The 12,402-nt window shown below is 39.4% G+C and overlaps 1 protein-coding gene across 3 annotated transcripts in view; it reads right to left on the reverse strand.

Annotated features, from left to right (window-relative positions):
* GRAMD1C (GRAM domain containing 1C) overlaps positions 1–12,402 on the reverse strand; it is a 51,376-nt gene that overhangs the window by 8,637 nt on the left and 30,337 nt on the right. For 2 of the 3 annotated variants that reach the window (XM_036385696.1, XM_036385679.2), the window contains exons 8-11: positions 11,577–11,697; positions 7,621–7,780; positions 1,052–1,198; positions 159–277 (exon numbers count right to left, since the gene is read on the reverse strand). In XM_036385696.1, the coding sequence (XP_036241589.1) occupies positions 159–277; positions 1,052–1,198; positions 7,621–7,780; positions 11,577–11,697 (547 nt within the window). The remainder of the gene's footprint in view (positions 1–158; positions 278–1,051; positions 1,199–7,620; positions 7,781–11,576; positions 11,698–12,402) is intronic. The other variant, XM_036385688.2, reaches the window with a different exon arrangement.

The following is a 12,402-nucleotide window of genomic DNA, read 5'->3' on the forward strand; positions in this document are numbered from 1 at the left end:
GAGACACAGCAAGACACCTGAGAGATGCTTTGTTTAAACTGCAGATGCACATTCAGTTCACCAAACTTTAATCCATAGCCAGAACTCTGACAGAGCAGAGAGCAGATCTGTCCCTTGCTTTAAAGGGCACCAGACAGACACACACATGCACACAGTACCTGCTTTTCTGTTGCAGTTGTGAACTTCCCACAGAGGGGATTGTTAATCGTTACAGTGTACGTCAAAGTCCTCAACTGATTGCCATTGGAGTCTCTATTCCAAGGGGTTGATACAGCATCTAGATGAGAAGTTATGCAAGATCTCACATAAAAAATTACCTGTCTTATCATGTCTTAACAGTTTGAGAACAGGAGTATGGGGCAAGACAGAAAACTGGTTCCAATTAATTGTGGGGCTTTTCCAGGAAAAACCATACCCATGTAGTCTGCTAATAAACAAAGGTGAGGCTCTGCATAGCTGAGCCTGAATCTATTGAAATAGGGTTGACAAAAGACTAAGCAATTAAATGAAAGTACATAATTTCCCATTTGCTTAGAGTTGAATAGATTCACTTAGCATTATCAAAAGCTTTTGCCACATTGCCTTTCCAGCTGACACTGAATAAATATTACCCTTTTTGACTTGATTTTCTGTTCTTACGGTCTCAGTGAATAAAATTTACTCACCCAGAAAATTAAAGCCTGTGAGTATCGTTTAGGAGGATGCAATGATTTTTGCCTGTGTACCAGCCATACAAATTTCACTATTTCTGGGACACAATGTAATCAGAAATACCCCACAGAATGCATCAACTTAATAACCTATTCAAAATTCAGGCATTAAGGTGCAGTTTTTGCACTGAAATGAGGTTTTTACTCCAAAATGTGCATACCTAGGGAAACAATAGTCTAGCTTTAGATATCCTCTCTCATAGTGAAACTTAAAAGCTCAAAAATTCTTTCAAAGCAAGGAAAAACTTCAAAAAAATTCAACTTAGCCCTATTTAGTAATTCTCAGAGGTAAAAATTTTCAGGGTAGCTTGTAACAGACAGAAGGGAGAAGAGTTTATTACCTACTATACTCCTGGAATTAAGAAACCTCTGCATGAAGTGAGAATTGGTGAAAAGGATTTCAAACATCTTGTCTGCAGTGATGTGGAAAACTCTGTTTATAAAAAGTCTCCCATAGAGATCATTGTCAGAGACAGTCTCCTTCACTGCTAAGAAAGACAGAGATCAGGTTAAGAACAGTATTACACATAACCTTGATAGCATTCTAGGCTTTATTACAGCTTAAATCTCTCCCAAGCTTGCATCAGCATTTGTTTCTTGCTCTCAGAAACCCAGTAAGGATATCAGCAAATGATTTGGTAGATAGGTTGCCTTCAGGAACGAAGTCCAAAGCTGATTTTCAAATACACACCACTACCACCACTTCCCTGTGCAAATTGATAAATTAACAGCAAAAGCTACCATCCATTTAATTTTGCCTTCAGTATTCTACTAATCCTGCAAGAAACACTGGGGAAAGAAAGTTAGCATAATTTTCATTAATATGTGTGTTTATTGTACAAAAGACAAGAAAGAAGGACACTAAAACCATAACAGTTTTCTTCTTATGGCTGGTTTCAGAATTCTGCTTTTAACAGTTGTAATACTGGTAATGCCCACAGTCTAAGGAACCAGGTAGACTCCCAAGCAGTTCTTCCCTCCATACCTATTGAACAGGAACACAAGGGGCACCCTGCTCCATTTTGCAGTTCCCAAAAATGCATGGAGAGGCTCAAAGGCCACCATCTATTTCAAAGCCACCGAGCACCCCAGTGGCATTCTGTGGCTGCAGCACTGATCTTTGCTATTTCTGCTTCTTGGTGGTTGCTGGCATGACTCAGCTTTGTGGTTTTCTCAGCCACGCTTGCAAGAGATAAGGGATAGAACTATAATCCTGGAGGGCAAGCAGTTTCCTGTGCCAATCCCAACTCAATCTGCTTATGCTTTAGAAAGAAGTCAATCCTAAACTATAATTACCAGCAAGACAAACAAGCCCCCCCAGCACCACACATCACTAAAATGAAACAAGCAGCCCAAAAGCAAGTCTTGCAGCAGACAGACACAACCTTTCAACTGATACAAATGAATGCTCAGGGCTAGGAAAGGTCAGTGCCATTTACAAATGCAAAGGAGCCTGAATATCACGCTGTAGTTCACAAGCTGCCTGCAGGCTAATGTTACAGCACTTAAAACATTCCTGGCTTGGTAGCAGTCAGTATTGATAAGGCAAATGCACCGACTGAACAACCACAGCAGTCCCCAAGGAAACCCAGTTCTGACTGAGCAGACTCCCTCTCTAGTGCTGCTCCTAGCCTGCTAGAACATCTGCCTCCAAAAAAGCTCTCCTTGATCTCATCAGACTTCAAAGCAGGACCCCAAAAGAGAAGCGTGAGTGCTGTGGTTTTGTGCTTGCACAAGAGGTTGACTTCCTCTCCATGCCGTGTTCTGCTTATGCAATTGTAATTCCACACAATTATGAGATGGGACAGAAAGCAAACACACATTTCAAGAGGCCTATTTAACCAGTCCATACACAGTCATTACACGTAGAATATGAATTCTGCTCTGCTGAAACATTGAAGCAGGAAGCCAGAATTTCAGCCTGAGTTTTCAGCTTTTACTCACTGTATTTTCTCTCCTAACTGAATCTAACTCTAACAAAAGGCAGGCCAAGTGAACTGTAAGTTTGACCTAATTTAACAAGACCTCTACATTACAGATCTCTCCTTTCAGAGTGCACTACCCACATCCTCTCTTTTGCTAAGAGACAGGAAGTTTCAGATACTGATGCTGACCTCCCCCGCTCCTACTGTGCTTGAGCTACTAGGCAATTCACACCTAGTTACTGTGGTTGAGTGTTACTCAGCTGGACGTTGGCATGCCCAAGGAATCTGCTACCACTTCAAAAAAAAATAAAGACACCCAGACACACGATCAAGCCACCAGATAAGCATCAGATCAGTTTTGTCAGCTATTTGTATATGTCTTAGCAAACACAAGATAACACAAGTTACCTCTGCCCCAGTGAGCCTGAGCTAAACAACTTGAAATGCCTGAGGACAGCTGCTATTTTTCTGCCGATGCAAGGTAATTTGGTATGCCAGGGCAACTTGTGATATGCACAAAGCCCATGCTTTATTACCATAAGGTGCAGATCTTGCTACCAAGCTCTATTACTCTGAGTCTATCCTCTTTCTAGTGAGTTTGAACAAAAAGCACCCACAGGTCTATACAAAACTTCCCCGAAGCTAATCTACCTACACTAGCTCTATATAGTCATGTCTCTAATAAGGAATAGTCAATGAAGTGCCAATTAAGTGCCTGAGTATCTACTGAGAAATATGTTTTCTATTTACAATCCTTCTCAGCTCTTGGAAGAAACAAAGGAGTTTTTTTAATGTTGTTAGCACATACAGCAGTAATTTTCAGAAAATCCAAGCTAAACCTGAGTTTACATATCAGGCCCATCAGCTACTTTAGATGCTAGGATTCAAACAGCTGTTCTCCAGAAAACTGTAAACTTTCTGGACAATGAGTCTGGAAGGTGCATGTATACATAAATGCTGTGAGTTCCACATCTGTGGAACCAAGTAGCAGGATACACTAAGAACTTGACAAGCTTCAAGTCACTTCCATCTGGGCTTCTCAAAATTTGTCTGTAGAAATTCTAGATGAAGCAGTGAGCACAAACAGTAGCACAGCAATGAATAAGCATACACTTTATACACTTGTCATTTGAACAGAACAGGCAGCCTTAACCACTTATTTCTGCTACAAGTGAAGATGCATGTTTGTCTACGGTTTCATTTCACACAGGTAAACTTGCCTTTGTTTTTCACAACAGTAGGGCAACACAAAGCATTTTACCCTAAGACTGGCATGGAATGCTCTTTATTAACAAAGTGTTTCGTGCAAATACAGAGATATCAGTTTAACTCCTTCACTTTCAGAGCTGTTCTAACCCCTCAGCAGCATATAATTATCAATGCTAACTTTCTTAACCTGAATACATTTATAGCTAAATTGGAGCTGTCTGCTAAAAGAACATGAGATTATTCTGACTTTAGGTAAGGATCACTAGGGACCCAAAAACACAGAAGTAAGCATATCACCCAGAGTGTTCTGGTTCAGGCTAACGACAGCAGGGTCTATTCCCTCCCCCACTACTGCTCTGCACTTCCTAAGGTCATTTTCATCACTGCAAGGCAAGCTGTGAAATAATGTTTGAATATAATACCATTATGCAGCAGAGATGGTAGAGGTTTAAAGACATCTGCAGTGCAAAAAAAGAGACAGAAAATGAGGGGTGGAATGGGGCAGTAAGAAAACCACTATTATTAAAATTCCCCTCAACAACCAACAGCAAAAAGCTAAACACATACCACATGCAAATTAAGAAAGCTGAACTGATAAAAGCAGAGGCTATCAAACAAATTAGTAAGAAGGTTGATTTTTCCACTCCACAGAGTTGGGGGAGGATCAGGATTTTGAAAAGTATGTATGCAAATCTTGGCACTGTTGAACATTTTTATACCGCTGTGGATAGGGAAAAATTACAGGCTGTATGAAAGATATGTAGGTAGAAGCTTTTAACCAAAAAATACCTGAAATCAAGTGAATAAAACCAATTTCTAGAAGTGAACATGTTTCAGACATCATCTATTTAAAGACTGTATCAGCGGTATTAACCATTTTCAGAGAATTCTCCTATACTTTAAGTACAGAATTATCATGGGGAACTATTAAGTAAGTATTGTCACAATGCTAGCTTTTTCCAGTTCACAAAATAAAAAATCCCCACCAATTTTTGCCTTCAGGTGACTTAAACATATATCCTCCAAACACCAAAATAAATAATTTTTTTCAACAAAGTATATCCTTTCAGTATTTTGATTAAAATGCCAATAAGATAACAGGGCTACTCTTCCTTACAGACAATGCATATCCAAAATTTTGTATTGGGGGGGAAGAGGGGGACAACTAGTACAGGGCTGAACCTAATTTCAACTGTCCTGCATTTTAAACACTGTTTGCCCTCATACCACTATCTGCAAGCAGTCAAGCCTCTGCTGTGTCCATCTTGCAGCACCATGGTGCAGGCAGGTATGCTCTCCTGCAGATCACACATTTAAGGTGGTTATTAGTACACACAGAAACAACACAGTAAGTCTGTCATGTTACACAAGGAGAACAGAAATGTGTGATCTCCCTGCATACAGTAGAGCCTTCTAGCAGAAAATACTGTTTTCCCTGTATCCTCCTTCCCCCTTCTATCTTTGAAGTATTTCATGTTGCCGAACACGGTCATGGAAAACAGACAAACAAACAAACTGTACTAAAGAGTCTTGAGGAAATTATAAAGATCTCCTGGCTCTGTGTTAGAGACACGTATTCTGTGCTTGAACTAAAATCTGTTTTCTGAAATTCAGAATTCAGGCCACAGATATTAATGTTTAGCTTAGCCAAAAGTTTGTCATGGCTCAGGATTTATACTCTGATTTATGTAACTGGACAAAAACACCAAGATGCAGGTCAGTAGGCCAGTGGGGCACAGTGGGATGCAGACCCCCATCCCCAAGGTAAGAACTGCTTAGGACAAGGGAATTATTGCTGTGAAGAACAACAGTCTTGAGCTTGCCCCTCACCTTATTTGCTAGGACACCTCCATGGGCAGCCTGAGTATGAGCCAGAGGACACAAGAGAAATTAATCGCATGGGTAAACCTTTGCCATGTAGGAAAGCTAGTTTCATTTGCGTGAAGGAATTCACCTTGTAAGAGTGTGGGGCAACTGCAACAGAAAACAGACAGAGAAACAGAAGAAAAAAATTCTAAGCATGAAGATTCTGAGAGAAAAGATTAATGTTGTGAGTCTAGAAAATCCTGTTCCGAATAAAAAAAGACTAGTCTTGGGGAAGGGAAGAGAAATAAGAAAGTCAGGTTTTTTTTATTAAAGTTATATCTCCAGTTTAATATGCTCTATTTATTCAACATCACTAATGCAGGCATGACAGGGAATATTTACTGCTATTTTTTAGGTACTAGCAGCAGGAAAGACAACAGGACTACTTTTTAATCAGTTTAACTGGAGACCTTCGCCATAAAAAATAAAATCCAGAGACAGAAGAGAGATGTAGTAAAAGGAAAATAGGAAAGCTGCAAACTATCTAAAACATCCAAAAGCCAGAACTTTCTGCTGCTCTAAGAGATACACCTGTGAAAGAGTAAATTAATTTTTGAAGCTTGTTAAGTGTGTAGGAGTCCAGCATAAACAACAGACTCTTTAAGTAGGTATATTCACAAAAATTTTAATGCCTGACATACATTGAGTTGAATCTGAACTCAAGCCAACACAGAAGCAGTATGGGGGAGCAACAGCAAAGTTAACTGAATATAACCATATTCCCAGGCAAAAATCACAACTTGAAGGCAGCCAACTCAAACTGTAACTCTGAAAGCCTTCCTGCACACCTCAACAATCCCCCGTAACAACACCTGCAAACAACTTCAGTTGTCAACTCTGAAAACAACAAGTCACAAAATTTCTCAGTGAGATTAAGAACTGCCTTCAATTAATTAAACTGCTCTATTGCTGCCAACAAGTGATGAAGTAAGTTCTCTTTGCACGTGAAAGAAATATACAGCTGCTACTGAGCACATTACTACTGCTGGAGTTTTCTGTCCTTTTTTTCTCACCACCATATAAACCTTGGAACCAATACAGGTTGTGCAAACTTCACATTAAAAGCATTTACAGAACCCAAGATTCAGATATTACAGAATATCCCCCAAAGTTCAATGAGCTGTCTGAACAACTACAGCCTTTGGCACAGAAAACTTCCCCAGGTAAGTGAAAATCTCACCATAGAAAGTGAGAACTTGTCAGGGGCTACTGTGGAACCACAGCACAAGCACCCACAAATCTCAGCACAAGCACCCACAAATCTCAGCACAAGTCTGTCATCCAGGTACCTATGCTTCTTCTATCTTGTACTGGGTAATGAGATATGAGGTTGGTATATTAGGATCCACTGTTAGCACAGAGAGTGAAAGCTGCTGCAAGATATCCATTAAGGTTTTTCATTTTCAGATCAGACTCAGAATACACACTATACTCTCCTGAAACCCTGGGCTTTCAGTAAGTTCCTCAGCTTACTCCACCAATAACAATGAAGCCCATAAGCCTTAAGCAAGTACAAGTGTAAAGAAGGGGGTTGGGGGAAACTTTCAGAAACTTAAGTACAGCCTGAAATGTTTCCTCTCAGTTTCCAAGAAATACAAACAAAGGAAAGAAACATCTTTGAAATTAGCACCACCCCATTGTCAAGAAACTTCTAGTTTAAACTGTTGGCAACTCTCTACCCACCAAAAGAGAGAAAGAAAACCACAATTTCTTTGTTTTCATTCTAAATACCCAACAGCTTTTTCCCTCACAGAAACAAAGATTAAAAAATGGTTTTGCTGCAATTCTGTGAAACAAATAAGCAAACAAGTTTCATAAGATCAGAAAGTTCTCTAACTTTCTCCACAAGTGAGATGGAACACCAAAGTCATGTTGTTTTACAGATCCCAACTTTAAAAAAAGAGATTTACCTTCTTCACTATCTGAAGCACTGCTCTTCTCTGGAAGATTTTCATTCTCGTTAAGGTCTAAGGACTTTTCTAAAGACCTGCTCCTAACTAGCTTAGCAGGTTTTCTTTCTGAAGATGGAAGAGGACTCTTTATTTGCTTCTCACTTGAGGACTCCTCCACCTGAAACAACCAAGAGCAGAAAAAGATATCAGCAATCAGAGACCATTAAAAAAACAAACAAACAAAAAAAAAAAAACAGAGAAAGTTACTATAAAAGAAGACAGCCATACAAAGTAAGCCACAAGTTCTGTCTGCTCAATTACCACACAGTCAAACACTATTTCCCCCTTGCTCCTCTACCCCAGCTAACCTCTCTTCCCTTTATTTAAATATTTCACTGAACTCTGGTAACAAGAAACAGACTTACTTGTATGTACTGATGGTACCAAGAGCTCCCTTAAATGGGACAGTCCTCTTGCACCCATCTGCACAGTTTGGGCCCCTTCCCTGCTTCAACACTCACATTTATAAATTAATTAACCTTACACAGATTTACTTTACATTCATCAGGTCAGTTTTTCCTAACAGTTTAGCAAGGGTCCAACAACCCAGAGGGGAAGCACAATGAAACAGGCAGGGTGCCCCTCTTTCAGCAAGATTAGATTACCCCAATTACATATTTGAAAACTTCTTATTTTGTAGGATGCCATCACCCTTAGAAAAAAGAAGTTTTAAAATACTGTCTAGAGCCATCCTACTTATAAAATATTACTTCTCACAAACAAAGCAATGGAGTATCATTTGCCATCTCCAATATGTAAGCAAGAAGGAAATCCCTCTGAACATCAGTCACTGAATCAATAATGCAGCTCTTAACCTTAAACAAGAACTGTCAGCTAAGCATGTATGTCATTGCACACTTAAATAAGTAAATCTCCAGGGAAACTATATGGACAAAGTTTGTGTATCTAAAAATGCCACCCAAAAAGTTTAGCTACCAGCTTTGAATCAGTTTTCATTCTAAACCTCTCCTCAAGGCCCCACTGCCACCCGTGGAACATCGGGATGAAGAGCAGCACAGCCCCGGAAGAGCAGTGTGTGGACCACAGTAAATATGATCAGGCCACCTCAACTGAGTTGTTCTGACTCATCTGCAAAACCATCATCCCTAAAGAGTATTCAGCATTGACTCAAGAAAGCAAAAGCATCCACTGCTGGAACAATCATCATGTACTTCCTGTACTTCTTGGGTCTTTTAAAAAATAAAAACCTGTTACTTTTCTTGTGCAGCCAAGGGCTATTAGGTGGTGGGTGGCTGGAAAACAGAGACAGGCATAAATCTGACTGCAGTATAAGCAGACAAAAGTACTCCTTCGGGGTCAAAAAAATATAGAGGACTGAATCAGAAAAACACATCAGTTAACAAATGCTCCTATTGAGTGAAGCTGCCATGTAAGTTATACTCAGTCACATAACAGGATCTAGGACAGAACCAACATTAAATGTCAAAATACCAATACAGATGGAAGTCCAAAAGGAGCTAGTTGCAACAGAACAGCCTAAAAATTGACACTCTGATCCAGCACAAACCCAAGGAACTCTCATAGCATTTTGACAACAATCACAATCTAGTGAAGCAAGGTTCCCACCAGCAGCATAAGAGCAGCCCACTATGGCACAAGCAGAGCAGGGAAGCCAGGCTCAAGTCATAAGACAAAAGCAATAGCTCTTAGGAAAAAAAAAAAGCTTTTCATGTAGTTATGGAAGAAGAGATTCAAGCTGGGGCTTTTGCAATAACTGATTGAGTTTAAAGACAGAACTCATGGGGGTTTGGGTTGGTTTGCATTTTTTTCACACTGAAGAGTAAAGATTTTAAGATCTGTCAGCTGGAATTAAAGATGTATAATTTATTCCCAATTGTACATTTATCTCCTGAGCAAGTCCAGTAGTGCTAAGCTCTGTGCCAAGGGCTTTTTGGTTTCCAGCCTGTGAACAGCAAGATCTGGGACTGGAAGGCCTCCCTATAAGGGGAGGAGGGAAGATGATGGTTGCAAAAACAGGCAACAAGGTGGCTCCCACATTCACATGTACTGAGAGGGCAGGTAAGTCACATAAACTTGTGTCAATCAACACAAGACAGCCATTAACAATATTTTTTTCAAGATGGGCCAAATACTAAACCTTCACTATTCAGATCTTCATCTTATAAGAGCTTTGGGCCTTACTTTGTCCATCAGAGCAGTAAAGGGAATTTAAGCCTGTTTCCCTCCAGTCTTTGGAAGGTGGTTAAGCCTGCTTTGTGTCGTCACTATGATGACTTCTGATAAATACATTCTAAGCACTAATGCCTCCTCCAATTGCCCTTGTGGTTCTACAAAATATGCTGCAATCCTGGGACTGTGGAGTGAGCATGGATATTCTTGAGTAATGCCAAGTGACACATACAGCTAAACAAAATCATTGTGCACTTTAGCTACCCTGAAACAGTAAACAGTTTAGTTATACATTTATCAAGACTGCACTTTTACACTATAATTAAAAGACTTTTCAGAGGCAGTTTATTCAAGGCAGAAGACTGGCATTTTTGCAGACCAAATCCCCAGGCATTCCTCCTTACCAAGATGCCAAATTAGATTTAGCACCTGCAAGAGACATCTCGGGGTGTGGCTTCTTTTCCAGGCACAGCAATTATCTTCAAATGGCTTGTTCTTGCGCAAGTAAGACTTACAAGTGCAAACTAAGGCTACCTGTGTAGATTTTTAGTTATCCCAAACAGTCCAAATTCCAGCAGCATCCTCAGTCCCCTCAGGCCTCCCCTACAACTCTCCAAAAATCTTGTTTCATACTGCTTGAGTGATGGGTACTCCATAAGGAGTACCCATCAGTCAAACAACTATGCTTTTAACATCTGAGAAACACCAATATTCTTTGCTGGATACGAGTCTCTAGCCATTAACTTGGATTTTGGCAAAATTATTTAAATCCTACTTAACCTCCAGATCAGTTTCAGCAAGTGACAAAAGCCAGAAGATTTAAAGGGTAGGGTAGTAAAAACTATTAAGATTATCTCCTTCCTTCCTTCACATATTCTCCTAAGCAAAACTGGCAATTAAGTACCCAACCCTAGTGAAGCTTATAAAAAAATGCATTAGCGGTTTATTTTCTTTTCCAAGACCTTTGGGACACCTAATAACCAAGAGAAAATATCTGCAACTTTTTAGGACTACAGCTGCACACAGGAGCCCCAGTAACTGTGCTAGACACTGTGCCCATCTCATATCACTACTAATGCACTTGCTGCTCACACTAGCCAAACACATTCACAAATTCATACAACATGAGTGAGCACAAGTGAGCATTCATGCTTGTTAGTCGTACTAACCCAAGGCATCAAGGTCGAGGTGAAATTCATCTTCATTATAGCAAGTAGGGGGGCTTTCCCCTTCCTTCTGAAGCATTAAAAAAGGTTTCATATATTCACAACAGCAGACTGACCATTGAAGGCAAGAAAGACGAAGTGTAACTACCCTTTAATAAGCCTTATGTATAGGAGATACAATAAAATAAGAGGAGATATCTTTTTAAATGACAAATAAGCACAAGCAAGAAAACATTGGAAGTGAAAAAGGCATTACTTTCAAAAAGCACTTGGATAAAACACAAATATGGTCCCCTTGGGAACTGGATAAGAAAAACCAAGAAATTTTGTTTCTAAAGGAAAAAGAGATAAAAACAGACCAGGACATAAGCCTCAGCATTACAGCAATGCTGCACAGCGAATTAGTGACAGAGCACTGCTGAAGCTTATACCAACAATATTCTCTTACACAGAATTTTGCTCATTTTCAAATTTAAGAAACATTCTTGACTTCCCAAAGACTTCCTTGGAAGGTACAATCTCCATTCATCCTATGCTTACAGACATACACGTTAAGCACATATGCTTATCAGCAAGAAAGGCTGTGTCAGCACTTACTCCTGGCAACATGTGTCTGTTGAGTGACTCTCCTTCTGTTTGAAGTGTGGGCTCACGAACTAAACCAATCATTTTGGGTAGTTTTTCATCCCTTTCTCCAGAATCATCACAAATGCTGGATCTGTCCAAAGCAAAAAGAAGATATCTTTGGAGATCTAAGCACTGAGAAATCCGAGAAAGCGTCTCGTGGGATTTTTGCATTGAAAACATGGCTGTTCAGATAACATTAAAAACTACCAGGTCATTCTTCCCACATACAGCTCATTAATATCAAGCCATCTTCCTCATTTCAGCCACCTCTCAAAACATTCAGCTTCTGATCATAAGGTTAATGACACCAAGAAAGTGAATGCTGTGAGAAATGAAAAAACATACAGCTTGTAACTAATTTGGAAAGAAAAAGCATTATGAAAGTGTCAGAAATTAATTTTTTTCTTGCACAGCTTATTCCAAAGTTGCGACTTTCTAACAGAAAAAACCCAAAACATAACAAAAAAAACCAAAAAATCCAAGCAAACCTAAAACAGAAACCAAACCAATCAAACGAAAAAAACCCCAAAAAAACTTAATAGAACATCTTTTGAAGCCTGTAATGAACTCAAGACATTTTTCTCACAAACATATTCAGATAACACAGGATTAAAGAGACAAAGTACATTGTTCCATTTTGGAGAGTCATACTTATTTACACAGAGATATGTAGAGTGCTGTTATTAGATTGACACTGGCAGGTCATAAATCAGTTCACGTTTGTTCAAAAAAATCAAGGAAATTTTCAAAAATTCACATCATTATTATTACAATTATTCTGGCTTGTTATATTATT

The sequence above is a fragment of the Molothrus ater genome, chromosome 2 (assembly GCF_012460135.2).
Source record: "Molothrus ater isolate BHLD 08-10-18 breed brown headed cowbird chromosome 2, BPBGC_Mater_1.1, whole genome shotgun sequence".
Taxonomy (NCBI): Eukaryota; Metazoa; Chordata; class Aves; order Passeriformes; family Icteridae; genus Molothrus; species Molothrus ater.